Here is a 22,381-nt window from a genome sequence, read left to right as displayed (position 1 = left end):
TAATCCCACTTTTCCAGCACTTGGCCCATGGACTTGAATGTCATGACATTCCAAGTTCTCATCCACTACTTTTTAACGGTTATGAGGTTTCCCGCCTCTGCTATCCTCCCAGGCAGCGCATTCCAGACTCCCAACACCCTCTAGATGAAAAGTTCTTTCGTCAAATCCCCTCTAAATCTCCTGTCTCCTCGTTACTGACCCTTCAACTAAGGGGAACAGCTGCTTCCTAATCACCCTGTCCGAACCCTTCAATCAGATCCCTCCTCAGCCTCCTCTGCTCTAAATAAAACAACCCAAGTCTATCCAGTCTCTCTTCATAGCTCAAGTGCTCCATTCCAGGCATCATTCCGGTGAATTTCCTTTGCAACCTCTCCCGTGCAATCACATCCTTCCTATGAGGTGACCAGAATGGTACACAGCACTCGAGCTGTGGTCTAATCAAAGTTATAAATATAATCTATGCCACGACTAATAAAGGCAAGTGTCCATAATGTCTTTTTAAACTACCCCATTAACTTGGCCTGCCATCTTCAGGGATCAGTGGACAAGCACCCCAAGATCACTCTGTTCCTCTGAGTTACCTAGTGTCCTGCTATTCATTGAGTACTCCCCTGTCGTGTTACTCCTTCCAAAGTGCATCATCTCACACTTTTCAGTGTTAAATTCCATCTGCCACTGATCTGCTCGTCTGACCAACTTGTCTGTATCATCCTGCAACCTAAGACCTTCTTCCTCACTGTTAACCACCCTGTCAATCTTCTTATCATTCGCAAACTTATCATCCCACCCCCCCACATTCACATCTACATCGTTTATATATATATATCTATATCTCAAACATATATATAAATGATGTAGATGTGAATGTGGGGGGGACCCAACACTTACCCCTGTGGTACACCATATGTACACTTAATTCCAGGAAAAACACAGAACATTAGAGACCACCCTCCTACCACTGCTCCAGTAAACATTTATAATGTTTTTATAATTTTTTTGTTTTTCCTTCTAGAGGAGGAATTCAATTTACAGTCATGGGCTACCTGAAGTTACCAAGCCTTGGTAATCCAGTCATTGACATCCAAAGAATTCAGTGCTATTTGCACTTGCACTGGCTTGCCCTGAATGATGCTTGAGGCATGGAGGTTCTAAAAAAGCTGTCCTTAAGCATTGCTGCCTCATTGGCGGCACGATGGCACAGTGGTTAGCACTGAAATAATGTTATAATTAAAAAATTATAATTTTATAAATTTATAATTTTAAAATTAAAAATAATTTCATACGCTGCTTACATGATTCAATTGGAGAAAACTTAAATGACTAAAAATCAGTAAACTTGGGACACCCCTGTTCTAAGCCATTAAGAGAAACTTAAGTTTATGTTGAAATATAAGTAAACAGACAAGTTTATTAAGAATGAATTTTCAGTCAGAATTATAAAAAGGTTAATCATCTTCCCAGGCTTCTGCTAACATTACCCTCTAACCTGAAAATATAAAATCATAGAATCATAAAATGGTTACAGCAGAGTAGAAGGCATTTGGCCTGTTGTGTCTGTCAGCTTTCTGTAAAAACTCAACAAGTCCTACTTCTCCACTCTTTCCCCTTAGCCCAGTAAATTTTGTCTCTAAGTGCTTCTCCAATTTCCTTTTGAAAGCCACTACTGAAGCTACCGCTCACATTCTCTGGTGCATTCCAGATCCTAACCAGTTGCTGTGTAAAGATTTTTCCTCACACACTTTTGCCAATCACCTTAAGTCAGTGTCATCCAGTTCTCAACTTTTCCACCAATGAAAACAGTGTCTCATCAACTTTGTTTAGAATCCCTCATGATTTTAAACACCTCTAATCAAATCTCCTCTTAAATCTTCTCTTCCTTAAGGTGAACAACCCCAATTTCTCCAATCTATCTATGTAACTGAAGTCCCTCATCCCTGGAACTAAAGCCCAACATCCTGTATGCTTTTAACCACATTCTCAACCTGCCCTGCCACTTTCAATGATTTATGCACATATATCCCCAGCTATTTCTGTTCCTGAATTCCTTATAGAATTGTACCCTTTAAGTTTATATTGCCTTTCCTCACTCATCCTACCAAAATATATCACTTCACACTTTGCTGCATTCTATTTTTCTGAGCAGCGCTCCAAAAGCTTATGGTATTTGCTACCAAATAAACCTGTTGGACTTTAACCGGGTGTTGTGAGACTTCTTATTCTATTTTTCTGCCAGGGGTCTACCTATTCCATCAGCCTATCTATGTGGTCTTAAAAACCTATCATTAATCTCAAGTTTTGTCAGGTGTAAATTTAGAAACTGTTCCCTGTACTCCCAAGTCTAGGTCATGAATATGTATCAAGAAAGATAGTGCTCTAGTACAGATCTCTGAGGAGCCCCACTATAGTCCAAGTGTCTGAAAAGCAATTGCTCACTATTACTGTTTCCTGCAACCCAGCTAACTTCGTATCCATGCTGCCATTGTCCCTTTTGTGCCTTGGGCTTCAATTTTGCTGGCAGGCCTATTATGTGGCACTTCATCAATCACCTTTTTCAAGTCAATGTACACCAACTGGTTTTTAAGTCAATTCTCTCTGGTACCTCATCAAAAAATTCAAACTAGCTAAACACAATTTTCCCTCATCAAATCTGTGCAGGTTTTCCTTAATCAACCCACATTTGCCCAAGTGATTTAATTTTCTCTCATTTTTAAAATCTTTCCCAACACCTAGGTTAAACTGACAGGTTTGTACGTTGCTCAGATTACCTTTACTCTTTTTTTTAAGTAAGGATATAACATTTGCAATTTTCCAGTCCTCTGGTATCATCCCCTTGTCCAAGGAGAATTGGAAGATTATGGCTAGTGGACCCGCAATTTCCACCCTTATTTCCTCCAAATTCTCAGATGCATCCCCCCAATTCTAGTGACTAATCTACTTGGAGTACAGCCAGCCTGATTCTTCCTCTATCAATTTTTAGTCCCCTGGGTATCACAACTATCATTTCTTCCATGATGACTTTGGCAGCATCTTCTACTTTGGCAAATACAGATGCAAACAACTCATTTAGTACCTTAGCCATGCTTTTTGTCTCCATGTAAATATTTACTTTTTGCTACCTAATTGGCCCTATGTCTCCTTTTACAATCTCTTTACTATTTGTTTGCCTTTTGGATTCCCTTTAATGTTAGCTGTCTCTTGTACTCTCTCTTTGCCTCCAATTTCCTTTCTCACTTCCCCACTGAATACGCTTTATTCAGCCTAATTCTCACTGTTATCCACCTGACATCTGTAATACACTCCTTTTTTCTGCTTCATCTCCATGAAAAAAGTATCCTGGAGTTCCCACGTGAATCAGGATAGATATCTGATGGGATTGAGGTGCCCTACCAGTAATCATATTTATTGGATTACTAACTACATTTATTAGAAATCCAATATGAAACTTTACAAATAAATAAGATTTAAAACCCAATTTAATTATACTGGTTATCTTAAATTCTTACATCAATACATTACCCTCTATGCTGATCTTAGTTCCCTCAGATTCTACTGCTCCATCCTCTTCACACAGATTCTGATCTCATTTTTCCCATTTGTGTTCCAGTCAGGCTTGTTTTGCCACCATACCTTTTGTCTCACTCAATTTTAGCTCCTCCATGTTAACTTTTAAAAACACCATCTATTTACCAATTGCCTTGTGCGCCCTTACCTCTGGGTTCTCCAATTGAAGGCTGCTCTAGTGAAAGAAAAATGAGATTATTTGCTGCTTATTCATCCAATTTACTTACCCTTACAGCTCCACTTGTGTACTTGTTGTGATATCAAGGTTGGCATCATTCTATCAGAGCTCTGAAAATTCTCTGTTGTTTGCTCCCCCCTTGATGTTCAATGCTAACTGGGAATTCTCCTTCTCTGCCACTTCTTTTAAAACTGGCTGGAATCATTCATCAGTGTACAAGGGAAGTCAAAGGTGGATGGACCTTAAAGTTTCCCCCCACCTTATTTCGGACCCAATAGTTCAGAAGGGACTGAGGCCTGGATTTTGCAGCCAGTGGCAAAGCAAGCACGTTCGCCACCAACTCTGAAGCAAATCATGTTCAGAGATCTAGTGATCTCTGCCAAGAATTTCAGGTCTAGTTTGTGCAATGGTACGATCTATAGGGGCATTTAGAACAGCAGTGATGTCATCAAGCATCCACGTAGCCAAACACGTTAAAGAATTTTAAGACATCCAACCAGGAAACATAAAGCATTAAATTAAAATAATTTGCAAAATATGTTTTACTGAAAGTTAAAGGTTGGGACATACAGATGAAACAAAGGTAGAAGTCAACTCTTTAAAAAGAGTTTTTAAATAATGAAAATTTAGTTGAAAAAAATCCACTAACTTAAAGCTCTCTGCGATTATTGCCTTTTCAAGATCAGTTTTGTTGTTCATCATATTTTATTATTCACATTGCAACCAGTTATATTTGCATCTTCATGAATTAAGCTAACAAAGCTAAGAAACTCAAAAAATGTTGCTGCCATGGTAGACCTTTTAGTAATTTTAAATTACAGGCTGTGATAGTCAATTAAATGCAGAATTGTTGCTCCAAGCAACTGTTATCTGAGGAAGCCATAATTTGTTGCAATATAGGAAGGCTTTAGCATGCAAGACAACATTTTCCCCAAAACATTTTTGCTTTTTATTCCAAATTTCCTAGAGTTAAGGTTTTCACCCCATTATAGGCACTCTTATTCCATTTCAATTTCCCATGAGCCCTTTTCTTTCCTGTCATGCATGTGCACAAGTGATCTCAATTAAAGACCTCCATGAAGGCAGAAGAAATCAGACATTGTAACCAAATAGAACAGGAAATAATTATTTCTGTAAATGCACTGACAAACCTGTCAGCCCAAATACAGTATTGAAATGCCAAAACTTACTTTGATCTTTCATTTCTAGAGAGATTTTGGTGGTTTATGTTTCTATGCTTGTTTCAAAACTCTTTTTGTATGCAGTAAAATATCGACTCCATTATCAACATCAGATGTGCATTCACTGGCACCCATCTGTGCCAGTTCCAACTTCCAGAGTAAGTTACCTTGGCACATTGAAATGTAGGCACCGTTTACTTAGTGCCTATGATCACGACAACACAGCCAGAATTACAGAAACACTTTAAATAAAAGGCTAAACTGCATACCTATGGACCCCTCTAAAAAGGAAGTCCAATTTAGATAGCAAAAGCTGTGAACTGAAACGTCAGTGATTCACTGAGGCTAACTGTAACTGACTTGCCAACATTGTTAAGGCAGACTTAGCTCTGACATCCAGACAAGTAAATCTGTAACAATAGGATGTTAATGAAAAAATGTTAAAATCCAGACTGATTAATTATTGTGACAATCAATGGAGACTTTGGGCAGCAATAGCCAGTCTAAAAGATAGTTCCAGCCAGTGCTCAATAATGAAAATTGAGGAGGAAAAACAAAATCCTATAATACCATCACTCTTTTAATTTTCAGCCTATTTTGAATGTTGCTTTTAACTCATTCCCTTTTTTAAACTGCCTATGAATTTATTCTATGGTGCAGGCAGAGGAAGTGTTTTATTTTTTGTCTTTCACAAAAAAATCTCAATTTGCATATACAAATCCAAACTTCCTTTCGTACATTTTTCCCCATTAAACATCCAATACATTCATAAAGTTGAGGCTAAAGTTAAAAAGTTAAAGTTTATTATTAGTCACAAGTAGGCTTACATTAACACTGCAATGAAGTCACTGTGAAAATCCCCTAGTCGCCATGCTATGGCACCTGTTCGGGTACATTGAGAGAGAATTTATCATGGCCAATTCACCTAACTTGTACATTTTTGGACTGTGGGAGGAAACCGGAGCATCCAGAAGAAACCCACGCAGACACGGGGAGAATGTGCAAACTCCGCACAGTGACCCAAACTGGGAATTGAACCTTATTCTTCAAAATGACCTATTTCTATATCACATCCCTGTCTACAGATGGAAATGACCCACACCAGTATTGTTACTCAATGAACAATTCCAGAAGCCTACATAAGAGGATAACCTACCTCATCAGAGCATAATCCAGTCAGCCAATGCGCTTCCCAATTGAAACAAAAGCATATAAAACTGAGGTTGACAATAATGAATACATTGCATTTAAATGAATATAACTCCAGGTATCTAAATAGCTTATTATCATACATCAATTTTCTCTAAAATTTTCTTTTGCATTGTTTTGCACTGATTAAATGAGAAAAATGTAAATTTAATCCATAAATATTAATTTCAGATATGGTCAAATAAAATGTAACAAAGGTACATATGGACAAATTCTTATATATCTTTGTATCTTAATCACAAAAGTTATTTTGCATCTTTAATTATTTTGATTTGTTAATAATGACTCTCAATTAAATGAAAATAATAACTATATTGCATGGTTTATTTACATACATCATGGTCTGAAGCTCCATAACAAAGCTGGTCGACTTTGCAGATCCCCTCCCACTGATTGATGCTGTGCTTCCTGCACCTGACATGGGACTGGCTGCATTACTGCTCATCTAAAAGAAACAAATAAGGAATCGCATTTACATTAAGAGCCTGTTGTTAGAGTTCAGGTTTTGGAAATGCATGAGCAGTCATTAAAGCAAACAACAAGCTGATTTGGCATCAGACATTAGGATCGTATTAAAATGCCAGTACAAATTATTGAAATATAAAACATTAAGACATAAAAAGCAATTGCAATCTACACTGATTAGTGCTTCAATGTTTTTAAATATAGTTTTAAAATTACCAGGAAATTCCCTTCCAACAACTCACTGCACCAGGGCTGAACTCTTAAATTCAGCTTCCACATTCATGATCAATTTTGTACAAGAGACCTGGCAAAGCAAAAGATGCAAACATGCAAGTTAAGCTTTTCTTTCAGAAAAATATGCATGTTCTTCTTTGATGCCTTGTCTAGGTAACATTATATATTTTAAAATATTTCTAAACAGCTTACCAATTAAACCAATCTTATTTAGCCTAATGCAACTCAGAGATGCAGAACTTTCTGCCGTGATGGACAATGGGCTGCAGGTGCCCAGGCATTCTGGAAAGAAAGTACCAAACTTTCAAGCAGAAAGAGAACAAGGTGGTTTTGTTCAAATGTTAACATAATTTCAGCTAAAACTATTACTTCTCAGCAATTCCGATATGACTTTTTTCCTTTAAAATATCATTCTTATCTATAACCAGTTCTAATGGTTTGTAGAAATATTTAAAAATTAATTTCTTCAAACCACTGAATCTGCTGAAGTAATTTTCATTTCTTACACAAAACTCAAAGATTTAAATTATAGAAATTAAAAATACCAATCAGAGAGAAAACACTCTATCAAAATAATCGCTTGCGTGATATCCAGCTTCAAGAACATGAACTGTCAATGGAAACACTGGAGCAGTGGTGGTACAGAGTGAACAGAAACCACCATCCATCAAGTTTTAAACAAAAGAAATACATGTGTTCCACACATCTCATCAGCGCAAAATTTATTATATTTCTTTACATTTGCTTTTTCTTTTAAATTATTTTCTCTCTCCCTATTTGGAGCAATTTAGTATAGCAAAGGCCTGTCCCTAGGAGGCCCACTTCAGCAAACTAGGAAGGGATCAACTGATGCAATTTTAAAAATTATTGCATGTGATCATGAATGGTAACACTTGCATTTAAAGAGAAACTTGGAGCAAGATCCAAAGTCTTTCGGAAAATGCTCAATACGTTAACAAGACCACCCCCTCTAAGGATTCCCGATTTCAAGTTAATCTTGTAGATCCGCTGTTTAGTCCATTTCTCCATTCCCATTATCAAATGAGAGAATCTGAATTCTTCATTTATCATCCAAATTAGCACTACACTTTAACACTGCTACGTATAGAAAACAATTTTCCAGATAAACAAACTCTTGCACAACAACTTAGTGCTTTCATTTGTAAATGACAGAAAACTGTTCCGAACAGAACACTGGATGAACGAATAGAATAACGAGTGTGCGCCACTTTGTCACTCCTTTAATTGAAAAAAAATGACTTGATGGTTTTAAAATCTAACACATGTACATGCACAAAGGAGTTACTTGTCTCTCAACTTGAAAGTAAATCAGATTTTTAGAAACTAAAAGTCTGCCTATAATCAGTATGGAATGCCGCAGTGACAAACACATTTTAGACGCATTAGCAAAACAGCACAAGAATTTCAAACCATCAAAGATTCACTGGCAAATCTTCATAAGATTCCTTTATTTATTCCAGCAATTGGGAAAAATAGTCTAGAAATGTGTCTCCAAGTCCACAGACAGCTTCTTTACCATTAAATCCTCTCATCTGTTGTTTATTTGTTAAATTCTGGAAAGCTCTCAACCAAACATTTTCAATACAAAATTAAGGCATGCAAATGGAAAACACTTTTGCATTGCATTTTTGTCATTATGTAGATCTGCAGATTCCTCAATATCCTTTCACTGTTATCACAAATAAGAAATTTATTTAAGAAACAGGATCTTATTTGTCAACCTATACAAACAAGATCTGAAATGCATTAACTCCTAAAGAGCCAGTAGCAACATTTATTGCACTAATCATATATACCTTGTGTACTATGCAGATTACAACAGCAAATCTGTTTCTCATCACACCACAATCTTTGTCAAACAATGCTGTCCAGTTTCTTTCTAAACTCATGTTTAAATGAGAGACTTTTTAAACTGGAAGGACATTTTCACACCCATAGCACAATTCACCAACAGCATAACGTATGCACATTTTAACAAATGTTTGCTCGTTGATATGACGCTAGTGTTGCCCAAGAGGGCAGCTACATTTGACATTATGCCTTTCCATCCACTTTGAGATGCTGTTCTGATATTGATCTGAGTTTGGCACAGATTCATCCAAACTTGAAAAAGAATCTTCAAGATCTCTAAGATAGAAAGCAGATGTAGGAGACAGGTTTACAATTTTCAAGCTACACTGGAGATTTACTTTGATTTATCTTCCTTCACCCCAGGAAACATCTTCATTAAGAAAGTAGTTAGAAAGGTTTCACTGTGGCTTAAAATTGGGTGCGTCAGACCTTTCCCACCCTATTCCCCACCTTGAGCATCATCCAACTCAACTCAGTCTACAGACTGGCAGCACTGAAATTTGTAGTCCTCTGATGGTGTCTGCCATTTCAAGTCAGTTGTTTATAAAATCAAATGAGGAAAGGATATTCATCACATCAAGCACATTTCCACTACAGACCATGTAATTATCCAATCATGAAAGAGACAACCAACCAAACTAAAAATACAAGGAATTAAAGTTCTGTATTTTTTAAATGATTGCTTATTAGCACAAACCTTTTGCTCAATCGATCTTTAACCTACACTACTCAATTGTGATTAGCTTACTTCCATAGATGATACTTCCATAGAGCTAGATTATCTTTAATGATACTCAATACCATTCTTAAATACTTAACCCAGTATAAAAAAGTTAATGGGAGCAGTTAGCTCAGTTGACTAGATAGCTAGCATATGATTCCGAATAACAGCAACAGCACATGTTCAATTCCCATTCTGGCTAAAGAAGATTTGGGACCTGCCTTCTGGCCCTGCCCTTGAGTGGAAGGCAATGCCAAACCCCCATGGACAAAAACCTGTTGAGAAAACAGCTCAGGATAAAGCATCAGCAGACAATGAGTCAATGACCTGCCTTCAGGCAAAGCGCACATGACAATGGCAAAAGAAGTTAATCATAATTTTAGTAACGTGCAGCAAGCCCAATCCTCATATCCTTTAATTCATAATGTGGAGAAAGAGTCAATATTCCAGATCTGGACTCCTATTTGAAAATTGTCACATTTACAGACATTACCCCACTGAAACTGACAGCAACTTTAGGATCTACAGATGTAAGATCATAAGAAATAGAAACAAGAATAGGCCATTTGGCCCTTTGAGTCTGCTCTGTCATTTAATAGGATCATGGCTGATCCAACACTCATGTCCACTTTCCTGCCCTTTCTCCGTAACCTTTGATTCCCTGACTGATCTACCTCAGCCTTAAATATATACAAAATCTCTGCCCCCACAGCTCTCGTGGCAAGGAGTTCCAAAGACTCACTCATAACCATCAGAGAAGAAGTTGTTCCTGATCTTGGTATTAAATTGGTGCCCCTTTATTCTGAAACTATGACCTCTGATCCTAGACTCTCCCATGAAAGGAAATATCCTCACAGCATTTACCCTGTCAAGCCCTTAAGAATCCTATATGTTTCAATGAGATCACTTCTCATTCTTCTGATTTCCAACAAGAACTAACCTATTTAACCTTTGCTCATGAGACAATCCCTCCACAGCAGGGATCATTCTAATGAATCTTCTCTGAACTGCCTCCAATGATAGAATATATTTCCTTAAATAAGGGAACTGGTCACACTACTCGAGATGTGGTCCCACCAGTACCTTGTACAGTTGCAGCAAGATTTCCCTACTCTTATACTTGAACCCCCTGAAATAAGGGCCAACATTCCATTAGCCTTCCTGATTACCTGTTGCACCTGTGCTAGCTTTCTATGTTTTGTGTACAAGTACCCCCTAGTCCCTTTACATTGCAGTTTTCTGCAGTCTTTCTCCATTTATATTAGGTCATTGGCCATGCTAAATTCTCCCTCAGTGTACCTGAATAGGCACCGGAGTGTGGAAACTAGGCGGTTTTCATAGTAACTTTGTTGCAGTGTTAATGTAAGCCTACTTGTGACACTAATAAATAAACATTAAAACTTTAAACTTTCATACTGTTCGTTTGTTCTCCCTTCCAAAATGAACTTCACACATTATGCTCCATTTGCCAACATTTTGCCCACTTACTTAACCTATCAATATCTCTTTGTAAACTGTTTGTATCCCTCTCCAATTTGCCTTTCCACCTATTTTTGTGTTGTCTGCAAATTTAGCTATAGCACATTTGCTTCCTTTCTCATTATAAACAGTTGTGATCCCGGCACTGATCCCAGTGGAACGCCACTAGTTACAGATCGTCAACCTGAAAAATAACCCCTTTTCCCCACTCGCTGTTTCCTGCCCATTAGCCAATTCTCTATATATTCAAATATAATACCCCCCACACCATGAGCTCTTATCTTGCAAGGTACCTTGTCGACTGCCTTCTGGAAGTCCAAATACAACACATCCACTGGTTCCCCTTTATCCACTCTGGTTGAAACTAATAAATAAATCAGACACGATTTCCCTTTCATGAAGCCATGCTGACCCTGCTTGATTAGATTATGATTTTCCAAATGTGCTGCTATTACTTCCAACATTTTTCCAATAATAGATGTTGTTTTTGCCTCCCTCCCTTTTCGAAAAGGGATTTCACATTGGCAGTTTTCCAATCCTCCAGTACTTCTCCAGAATCCAAGGATTTTTGGAAAATTACAACTAATGCATCCACTATCCCTGTAGCTACATATTTTAGGAACCTAACATGCAAGCCATCAGGGCCAGGGGACTTATCTGCCTTTAGCCCCATTAGTTTGCCTAATACTACTTCTCTCGTGATGGTGATGTAATTAATTCCTCCCCTGTATTCTTCAGTATTCATGGAATATTCAAAGTATTTTCCACCATAAAGACTGATGCCAAATATCCATTTAACTCCTCTGCCATTTCCTTGTTCCCCAAAATTATCTCCCTAGATTCATTTTCTAAGGGATCAATGGTCATTTTGACCTCTCTCTTCCTTTTTATATCTTGAAAGAAGCTCTTGTCAGTTTTTATATTCCTCGCTAGTCATGTAAATAGTGCTGAAATTCAGAAGTTGCTGTCAGTGATCCTACACTCTTTTAAGTTCCTCCCTCACAAACCCCCTCCAGTTCAATCCTTAAGTAATGTACTTCCACTTTTACAACTGTTTGTCTCAGTGCAAAAACCCTGGAAAAAGATACACCTTGTTGAATGAGGTGTAACCAGAAACATACCAGTTTCATGATTACTGCTAAATATCCTCATTAACTCTGAAAAGCTCATTTTATTTTTGTGGAATGTCAAATAGTTTCATTATGATAAAATTCCACCTGTTTTTAATTTTGTATGCTTATATTGATATTTTTAATTCTATCAAAATGCAATAATAATAATTTATTTCGCTATCTGATTTGAAGGAGAAAGTGCTGTTAACTTCCTCATTTTTGACTGGTTATCCTGCTTGCTGACATCTTTGCTTTTGCACATCTGAAGATCCTCTTGACTTGGTTCTAGATATAAACAGCTGTTGGGAAAGGGGAAATCCATCTCAAGATCGCTAGATCTTTGTGGGCAGTTTTCTTTGAGGTCAGCAGTGAGCACCGTTGCTTCACCGCTAACCACAAATCTTGTCAACAAAATATCACAGCACAGAATTAGGCTATTTGGTCAAATAGGCCTATGCCGATATTTATGCTCCACAAAGGCCATTTCCCACGTCAACGTTTCTTCCATTCCTTCTCACTCGTGTACTTATCTGGTTACCTCTCAAATACATCTAAATACATTTGATTGCTAAATACCTCAATCACACCATATGACAACAAGTTCCACATTCTTAGCACTCTAAGTTCCTCCTGAATTCTTTATAGGATTTACTTCTATTATACATTTAAGGAGTCTAGTTTTGGCTTGTTCAAAGCAGTAGTTCTGTTTACATATTACAACAGATGTTGGATTATTGTGTAAAGGAGCTTTATTATCCAGAATTGCAGGATCGAAACCCCAAGACCCAATAATAGTGACAGTATATTGAGTATAATGCAGAAAAGAAGGCATGTGTCTCTGTGGTCTTAACCCAACTAATTTAGCCATTTTTTTCTCCATTTAAAAGTTGCGATTTTTCTCTGTGACTGATGCAGGTGCATCTTTTGGTTTCAGCAATACTATTTGAGGTTCTTAATGAATTACTTCCTCATCTCAATATGTTTGGTAGTTAGATAATTGACTTTTTTACACATCAAAGTCTTGGTTTGTGAAACTGCTTGATTTCCTCTCTTCCGGACATTAAAATATAACCTAAAAGATGAAACACATTAGAAAACTTACTTTAAGCAATAGACTGAACATGAAATTGAAGTCACACTGTAATCTTTAGCCATATGGCAATGTATCAGTTGCTCTGAAGTGAAATGCAGCTGTTTGCCATACCAAGTAAAATGAATTCAGATGTAAAAACTCTGTGAAGACCATTTTAACAAGTAACTCTGCACTACAACTAACTATATCAACAATACCACAGATAAATCACAGTTCTAAAGCTTATGAGTAAAATAAAATTAATCATTGCTCAGAAGTTGTCTCTTTCTCTATAAATTTGCAAAGTTTTCCAATTGACATTTCTTGAAAAAATTTAACTCTTTGCAAACTTGGACATTTCTGTCAGTCATTAGAAAGTAATCCAAGAATGCGAGACTACACTGAGAGACATGTATAATCTATAAACCATGCAGCATCTGAAATTAAGTACTGTAATTATTAACAATTTTTGTACGAGTTCTTTGGTATTTTATCTTCAGGGGAAGTGATGGGGGAGGTCTTGGAAAATGTCCCATCTAAACTGCAAGTTATTCAATTCTCAAATGGTTTATTTCAAAAACCATAGAGATTTTGCGTTTCCAAAACCTAAAGGACAACTCCCCAATGACCCATCTAGTGTGTCTAGCCATTAGATGAGCCAGACCACAAAATTTCAATGTGTCCAGTTAACCAATCTCATTTGAAACTCTAGATACACTCTTGCACAGCCAAGAGCAAGACCAGAGAGAGTAGGTGCAACCTTTGTGTGTTAACTGGGTTCGATTCCCGACTTGGGTCACTGTCTGTGCGGAGTCTGCACGTTCTCCCCATGTCTGCATGGGTTTCCTCCGGGTGCTCCAGTTTCCTCCCACAGTCCGAAAGACATGCTAGTAAGGTGCATTGGCCATGTTAAATTCTCCCTGTGTACCCAAAAAGGCACCAGAGTGTGGCAACTAGAGAATTTCCACAGTAACTTCACTGCAGTATTAATGTAAACCTACTTGTGACACTAATAAATTTTAAACTTTGATGCTGGAAGCAATCTTTCCGTCTGTTACATTGACTACTAAGATAATCAACAAATCCCACCACTTCCATTGTCAGTATTAAAGAAAGGCTTTTCCAAAATGTATTAGCCAATGAAATGCCATGGAAATGTAACACAGGGGTTCTTCAAGTTATGCTATTGCAACAAAAGAATACAGGTTCCACCCATCCGTCCACTGCTGCCCCAATCACAGCTTCATGACTAAGGGCAAGAGTTAATCAAAAACTGCCTTAACCACAAAACCAAAATAGGAGAAAAAGAAATTGGTAAAAACTGTTTTGTATCACTTAGAAGCTGCCTAATCAGTAACTCTTGTAATTCTCAGAAACAGGTCAGCTGCAAGAGGTCTGTGTCTAGTAAAACAGCAACGTTGGTCAGGGAAAATGTTACTGCGGTACTCAGGCAGGATAGATTAAGGAGCTTGTCTACAGAGGCCCTGTGGGTGGAGCTGAGAAATAGGAAAGGTATGACCACATTAATGGGGTTGTATTATAGACCACCCAATAGTCAGCGAGAATTGGAGGAGCAAATCTGCAGAGAGATAGCTGACAACTGCAAGAAACACAAAGTTGTGATAGTAGGGGATTTTAATTTTCCACATATAGATTGGGACTCGCATACTGTTAAAGGTTTAGACGGGGTAGAGTTTGTAAACTGTGTTCAGGAAAATTTTCTACATCAGTATATAGAGGTGCCAACTAGAGAGGATGCGATATTGGATCTCCTATTGGGAAATGAGTTAGGATGGACGTGAGTGTGAGGGAACACTTTGGATCCAGTGATCATAATGCCATTAGTTTCAACCTGATCATGGATAAGGATAGATCTGGTCCTCGGGTTGAAGTTCTGAACTGGGAAAAGGCCAAATTTGATGAAATGAAAAGGGATCTGGGAAGTGTGGATTGGTACAGGCTGTTCTCTGGTAAGGATGTAAATGGAAAGTGGGAGGCCTTCAAAGGAGAAATTTTGAGAGTGCAGAGTTTGTATGTTCCTGTCAGGATTAAAGGCAAAGTAAATAGGAATAAGGAACCTTCGTTCTCGAGGGAGATTGTAACACAGATTAAGAGGAAGAGAGAGTTGTATGAAATGTACAGGCAGCAAGGAACAGATCAGATGCTCGAGGAGTATAAAAAATGCAAGAAGCTACTTAAGAGGGAAATCAGGAGGGCTAAAAGAAGACATGAGGTTGCTTTGGCAGACAGAGTGAAGGAAAATCCAAAGAGCTTCTATAGGTATGTTAGGAGCAAAAGGATAGTGAGGGATAAAATTGGTCCTCTTGAAGACCAGAGTGGTAGACTGTGTATGGAACCAAAAGAGATGGGGGAGATACTAAATGTTTTTTTTGCATCCGTATTTACTGAGGAAACGGGCATGGAGTCTACGGATATAGGGCAAAAAGGTAGGGAGGTCATGGAACCTTTACAGATTAAAGGGGAGGAGGTGCTTGCTGTCTTGAGGCAAATCAGAGTGGGTAAATCCCCAGAACCGGACAGGGTATTCCCACGGACCTTGAGGGAAGCTAGTGTTGAACTTGCAGGGGCCCTGGCAGACATATTTAAAATGTCAGTATTCACGGGGGAGGTGCCGGATGATTGGAGGGTGGCTCATGTTGTTCTGTTGTTTAAAAAAGGTTCCAAAAGAAATCCGGGAAATTATAGGCCAGTAAGTTTGACGTCGGTGGTGGGCAAGTTATTGGAAGGTGTGATAAGGGATAGGATCTACAAATATTTGGATAGACAGGGACGTATTAGGGAGAGTCAACATGGCTTTGTGCGTGGTAGGTCATGTTTGACCAATCTATTAGAGTTTTTCGAGGAGGTTACCAGGAAAGTGGATGAAGGGAAGGCGGTGGATGTTGTCTACCTGGATTTCAGCAAGGCCTTTGACAAGGTCCCTCATGGGAGGTTAGTTAGGAAGGTTCAGTCGCTAGGTATACATGCGGAGGTAGTAAATTGGATTAGACACTGGCTCAATGGAAGAAGCCAGAGAGTGGTTGTGGGGGATTGCTTCTCTGAGTGGAGGCCTGTGACTCGTGGTGTGCCGCAGGGATCGGTGTTGGGTCTATTGTTGTTTGTCATCTATATCAATGATCTGGATGATAATGTGGTAAACTGGATCAGCAAATTTGCTGATGATACAAAGATTGGAGGTGTAGTGGACAGTGAGGAAGGTTTTCAAAGCTTGCAGAGGGATTTGGACTAACTAGAAAAATGGGCTGAAAAATGGCAAATGGAATTTAACACAGACAAGTGTGAGATATTGCACTTTGGAAGGACAAACCAAAGTAGAACATACAGGGTAAATGGTAGGACTCTGAAGAGTGCAGTTGAACAGAGGGATCTGGGAATACAGGTACAGAATTCCCTAAAAGTGACGTCACAGGTGGATAGGGTTGTAAAGAGTGCCTTTGGTACATTGGCCTTTATAAATCGGAGTATCGAGTATAAAAGTTGGAGTGTTATGGTAAGGTTATATAAGGCATTGGTGAGGCCGAATTTAGAGTATTGTGTACAGTTTTGGTCAACTAGTTACAGGAAGGATGTAAATAAGGTTAAAAGAGTGCAGAGAAGGTTCACAAGGATGTTGCCAGGACTTGAGAAGCTGAGTTACAGAAAGAGATTGAATAGGTTGGGACTTTATTCTCTGGAGCGTAGAAGAATGAGGGGAGATTTGATAGAGATGTATGAGATTTTGATGGGTATAGATAGTGGAAAAAGCCTGCTTGCATTCACTCTGAGGCTAGGGGAGAAAAAAACCAGAGGGAGGGCATGGGTTAAGGGTAAAAGGAGAAAAGTTTAAAGGGAATATTAGGGGGGGGGGGCTTCTTCACGCAGAGAGTGGTGGGAGTGTGGAATGAGCTGCCGGATAAAGTGGTAAATGCGGGGTCACTTTTAACATTTAAGAAAAACTTGGATGGGTTCATGGATGAGAGGGGTGTGGAGGGATATGGTCCAAGTGCAGGTCAGTGGGACGAGGCAAAAAATAGTTCGGCACAGACAAGAAGGACCAAAAGGCCTGTTTCTGAGCTGTAATTTTCTATGGTTCTATGGGGTGAAAGTAGGAAAATAAAGACAAAGGGCAACTTCCCTCCAAAACCAAAACACTGTGCTACAGTTATGGAGTTAAATTACAAGAAGAAAGCTTATAGTCAAGCAGTAGGTAATTTACAGTCTCAGCCTGTAGTCCTATCAATCCGCCAAACCCCTCATAACTATTTTATTTTCGTCATTATATTACTTAAGTTTGCAAGAAATTATAGAATGACCTTATTTATTACTAAACTGTGCTGTTCATTAATGTAGAACTTGAAAAGTCGACAATTTATTGTCTCCTCAATCTACAAGCCATGTGGATCCACATGCAGAACACTGCTAAGTTAACCACAAATAAATACTTTCAGGAAGAAGGATGGAGAAGCCTCATCAGAATCGTTAGAAGATTAATTTTAAAACTTTGAACAATGCTGCAAAATATCAATTTATTCAAATGCTTACTAAGATTGCAAATGCTTCTTAATACTCCCTTTCAATGTATACATTAAACAAAAGCTAACAGTTAATGGAAATATATAAAGCAATTCCTAACACTCGTGGTTCCTACATTAATTACAGAGCATGTAGTCCTATGACAAATCAAAGTTCTAAGCTTAAAAAGATACTTTATCTCAGGGTGTTGCCTCCCCCACTCACTTCTTAGACTCTTATTTTAAAAATATATTGTTTACCAGCACACAGCTTTAAAATGTTTATAAAAGTTTTTCTCCAAATTAAATTAGTCTCTAGTTCCAAATACACAAATATTTATTTTTGTAATAAAATATTTAAGGATAAGAAATTATTTTTGTCCAATAACAAATTTATAGTCCAAAGATGTGCAGGTTAGGTGGGTTGGCCATGCTAAAGTGTCAGGGGGACTAGCTAGGGTTATGGGGATAGGGCTGGGTGGGGTTGTGGTCAGTGCAGACTCGATGGGCTGAATGGCCTCCTTCCGCACTGTAGGATTCTATGATTCTATGACAATATGGAATCACGGCAACTGCAAAAATGGAATAGTGAAAAGAAATATATCAACTACCACTTTTTTTGGCTCAATCACAGGAACAAACAAAACTGATACTAATGTAACTCTCAGATATTGAAAAAAACTGAAAAAATTTGAAACTTTCTTGATAAAACTTTTTAAATTCTTCAAACTCTTACAATACTTAATGTACAGCAGAAAAGGAATACAAACTGCAGACGTGTTGTACAAATACGAACCTTGACATATTTCTAAATTTATCCATAATGTATATTTAAATTAAAATCCATTACCAATAGACTAACAAAGCTTCACGACAAACACTATAAGTGGACATGACTAACCTTTGGCATCTTTATTCAAACACAAACATTCTGAATATATGATTTCATCTTTATGGCCTGTTTTCTTGCGAGGGTGGTCAGGGAAAAGTATACTGAACGCAATCAGTAAAATAACATTGTAAACTGTGGTGAACTACTCAAATGTTACGAAGAAAAACAAAATGTTTGGCTGAATCAGAAAGTATTGTAGCTGAAAGGTTGCTCTGTCAATCAATGCTACTAGATAAAACTTTAAACTAAAGACGCGTAGAGGATATTACTGTCTACTCTCACACAACTCAATGCAATTTTTCCATTGTTAGCAGAATTATAGTATAGCACTGGTTTTCTCATACAGTTCTTGAGTTTGCACCTACAAATCTCTCACATTGCATTCTACTTTTAACTAAAGGTGCTCTCAGGTTTAAACATATGAATGTAAATCTAGCAAACAAGTATTTATTTTTACTAAAGTAGCATTTAAATATTTATCTGTGTTTTCTGAATAAGTCAGAAATAATTTTAAATTTAGTTACACACTGGTGCCAAAACCCATTACAAGATTTGCAAAACATGCCATCATCAAATATAAACTGTATTCCTAGACAGAAGTAACTAGACACAAGGCTTTCCTCCCAACCTGCCCTGCTTTAACCTTGTAATTATGAAAAACATTTTCCAAAAGTACATTGATGTGTGGTTATTTAAAAACATTGGACTGAAAATCCCTCGATCCACCAGTCACTGGAATTCATGCCAATTTTGCTATCAGCAATTTACATCAAAATTTCCAGAGACACTCAAATGTAAAAATCTGGCTTGAAACAAGGGGAAATCAGAATAAACAATCAGGGCCCAAACATGCACCAAACACACAGCATCTAACTTTCATACGTCTCTCTGTATTGTACAGCATTGATATTAAGATGTTGTATTATAAAAGTGAAAGCCTGAAGCCATCATTTATACATATTAAGTACAGTGCACTTACAAAAATGTGATTGTCAAGTTTTTCTCTTTTTACTGCAACAGATGCTTTTAAAAACAGTCAAAGATAAAGAAAATAAGTGCTTGTGTCAGGAAGAAAAATTAAATGCCATAAAACATCACAAATAGTGTCAAAGCTACATTATTCAGCTAATTGAGCTGACATAATTTCAGCAGATATAACTTGGGGATAAGAAAATTATTCCTTGTCTGCATGGGTTTTCTCCCACAGTCCAAAGGTGTGTAGGTTAGGTGGATTAGCCATGGTAAATGCGTGGTGTTATGGGGGGATAGGATGGAGGGGAGGGCCTCAGTGGGATAGAGGGGAGGGCCTCAGTGGGATACTCTTTTGGAGAGTCAGTGCATACATAATGGGCTGAATGCCTCTTTCTGCACTTTGGGTTTCTATGGTTCTTTGGAATTTATGCACAGCAATATTTCTGTATAAAACTGATATCAATCAATTATGCATGAGATTCTTTAGAGAAACAAAAAGTACAATTTTACTCATGCCACAATTATACTAAAACGTTCCACAAAATTCCAGGCCAATATTATTTTATAGTAAAAAGTGCCAGAATGCACATTTTAATATGTTGATGGATTTTTCTCCCAGGACACATTATAGAATGACAATCAAACTCACTGGTGGCATCTACCAATGACAGTCAGGCTACTTAGGTCTAGGTGGCCTGACAGCACAGATGTCACTGAATCTCATCAGCATACATATAGTCGAGTGTAACAGTAGAGGAGTTTAGCTAGCCTAAAAATTATCTCGTCAGACAAAAAGAGTTTCAGTCAGCTAATCTCAGCTGGAAAGGCAATTGACCTCTATTAAGTTTATTATTTCTTTCAAGAAAGGGAAGAAAAATAATCCAAAAATTATTGGAAGTGTATGTTGCATGGAAGCTGGGTTAAGAGAAGCTGGGAGTTTCAGGAAGGAGTTGAAAGAGGATAACGTTACAGAGAACAAACTGTACCTTGAAAAAAGTTCCTCCCTTATTGAAATACAAAATTGTTAATATTACTTTTCAAAATAATTTCTCAAGTAGTATTTTTTTCATGTAATTAATCCCAGCAGACATCAAACACAAATGTTTCAACCCACACCCTAACTCACAGGCTGTGGCCGGAACTCTCCCATCCAGGAGATTCTCGCATCAGCTGATTCGCGGGATCTGCGCACACATTCGTGCCCTGCTTGCGTCCTGCAGCACTGGATTTCCGACAGCGTCTGCTCCGTGCCAGAAATCGGTGGGTTTAAATATAATTTTAATGGGATTAGCGGACCCGGGACTGAAGTCTCCTGGCCTGCTAGCATCTCCACCCCCCCCCCCCCCCCACAGAGTGGTTCAGAGTGAAGGGGAGGGGCAATTAGGGCCCCCCCCCCCCCCCCAGAGGGTCAAGCGGCAGGAGGTTCCCCTTGGGCATTGGTACCCTGGCAGTGCCAACCTGTGCCCACTGGCACTGCCAAGGGGCAAAGTACCAGTGCTCAGGAGGCACCTTGGCACTGCCCATTGGGCATGGGGCAGTGCCAATGGGGTAGGACATATGGATAGCAGGTCCTAGGAAGCAAAGCCTGATTGGGGAGAACGATGAGTGTGTGGGTCCCTCTGCCACTCTGCAGACAGGATTGGTGGGGGAAGCAGGGAGGCCAGCGATCGGGGTGGGCTGGGAGGGGCAGGGGAAAATCGATGGCGCTGACAGATCGGCGCATGCGCAGTAGCCTAATCAACATGCTGATTTCAGCCTCTCCAAAGGGGATAGGCCCTGCCCCCTGAAATTTATCATTCATGCTGGTGCCCTCTGCGGTGCACAGAGTGTGAGAGATTCTTTTCTGGACTCCAACTGAGAAATCCAGTGTGCATTACTCCAGTTATCATGCGAATTCGACACTCAGAATTTTTTAGGAGAATTCTGCCGTGTGTGCGTGATGTATTCCGCATTCCCAACTTTCATAAAATACATTGAATCTATGCAAAGAAAATGTTTTCTGGGAACAACAAACTTCCCTTGAAAAGAAAATAATGCATGTCATGTAATAAAAGATCAAATAAATCACAATAAAAGCAGTACCAATAACCGTTACAAGACAGAAACACCAAACGTTGGGAGGTGGGCAACCCAAACTTTCATTCATTAATTCAAAGCTAATTAGTTTTATTTAACTATTGACTGTTGAACTAAATTTTGTTGTTAACGAAATTATATTGCACAGAAAGTATCTTTTCCTTTTTGGCTTCTCAGGCAGTAGTCATAAATATCACCAAATTAAATATGTACAGGTACCCAAAAAATTCAATTTCAGCTATTCCTTTCAAAGGTTTGACAACATCTAACGTATGTGAAAATAACTTTTACTTATGCTGATGCTACTAAAGGCAACAATTAGAGAATGTCTTCAGTTACAAAAATGGTGCATTTACAACAGACTATGGTTAAGAAAATGTTTCATTTCCAAAACTTTGCTTATGTAAACAACTGTTAATCCTGAATTCACCTCTTTAATGTTATCAACTAATTCCAGAACTGATATCTTTTTCTTCTTCTTTCAGCTTCTCCCATTTTACTTGGAATTGCCACGGTGTTTGTTGATTATCCTTCACCATCTCATCCTGTCAATCACCATTCTTCCTTCAATCTTCCACCACCACATTCTTCCATCTTAAGCCTTCCTCTTCTCCTTCTTCCTGATAGCCCGTCTCATTAACTCACCTCACCACATGTCCTCTCTCCGCAACAAGAAAACCATACCATTTAAATCTCCTCTCAGCTACTTTCTTCAGCCTCACTGACCCCTTGATGTACTGGTTCCAAATCTTGTCCTTTATCATCATCCACACATCTATTTCAGCAAATGCATCTCTTTTGTATCAAATTATCATTCCTCTCTTCTTGATATTGCCCTAGTTTCTG

The 22,381-nt window shown here is 38.4% G+C and overlaps 1 protein-coding gene across 9 annotated transcripts in view; it reads right to left on the bottom strand.

Annotated features, from left to right (window-relative positions):
- supt3h (SPT3 homolog, SAGA and STAGA complex component) overlaps window positions 1–22,381 on the bottom strand; it is a 416,614-nt gene that overhangs the window by 388,376 nt on the left and 5,857 nt on the right. For 8 of the 9 annotated variants that reach the window (XR_013497769.1, XM_078212917.1, XM_078212918.1 and 5 more), the window contains exon 3: window positions 6,465–6,574. The exons of the other annotated variant lie outside the window; for it this stretch is intronic. Coding sequence is in view for 4 of the 8 variants with exons in the window: in XM_078212917.1 (XP_078069043.1) it covers window positions 6,465–6,574 (110 nt within the window). In the remaining 4 variants the exon portion in view is untranslated. The remainder of the gene's footprint in view (window positions 1–6,464; window positions 6,575–22,381) is intronic. 9 annotated transcript variants of the gene reach the window in all.

Source organism: Mustelus asterias, chromosome 5, assembly GCF_964213995.1.
Source record: "Mustelus asterias chromosome 5, sMusAst1.hap1.1, whole genome shotgun sequence".
Taxonomy (NCBI): domain Eukaryota; kingdom Metazoa; phylum Chordata; class Chondrichthyes; order Carcharhiniformes; family Triakidae; genus Mustelus; species Mustelus asterias.
Note: the sequence above shows the minus strand (reverse complement) of the source record. Positions and strands in the feature narration are given on the sequence as shown.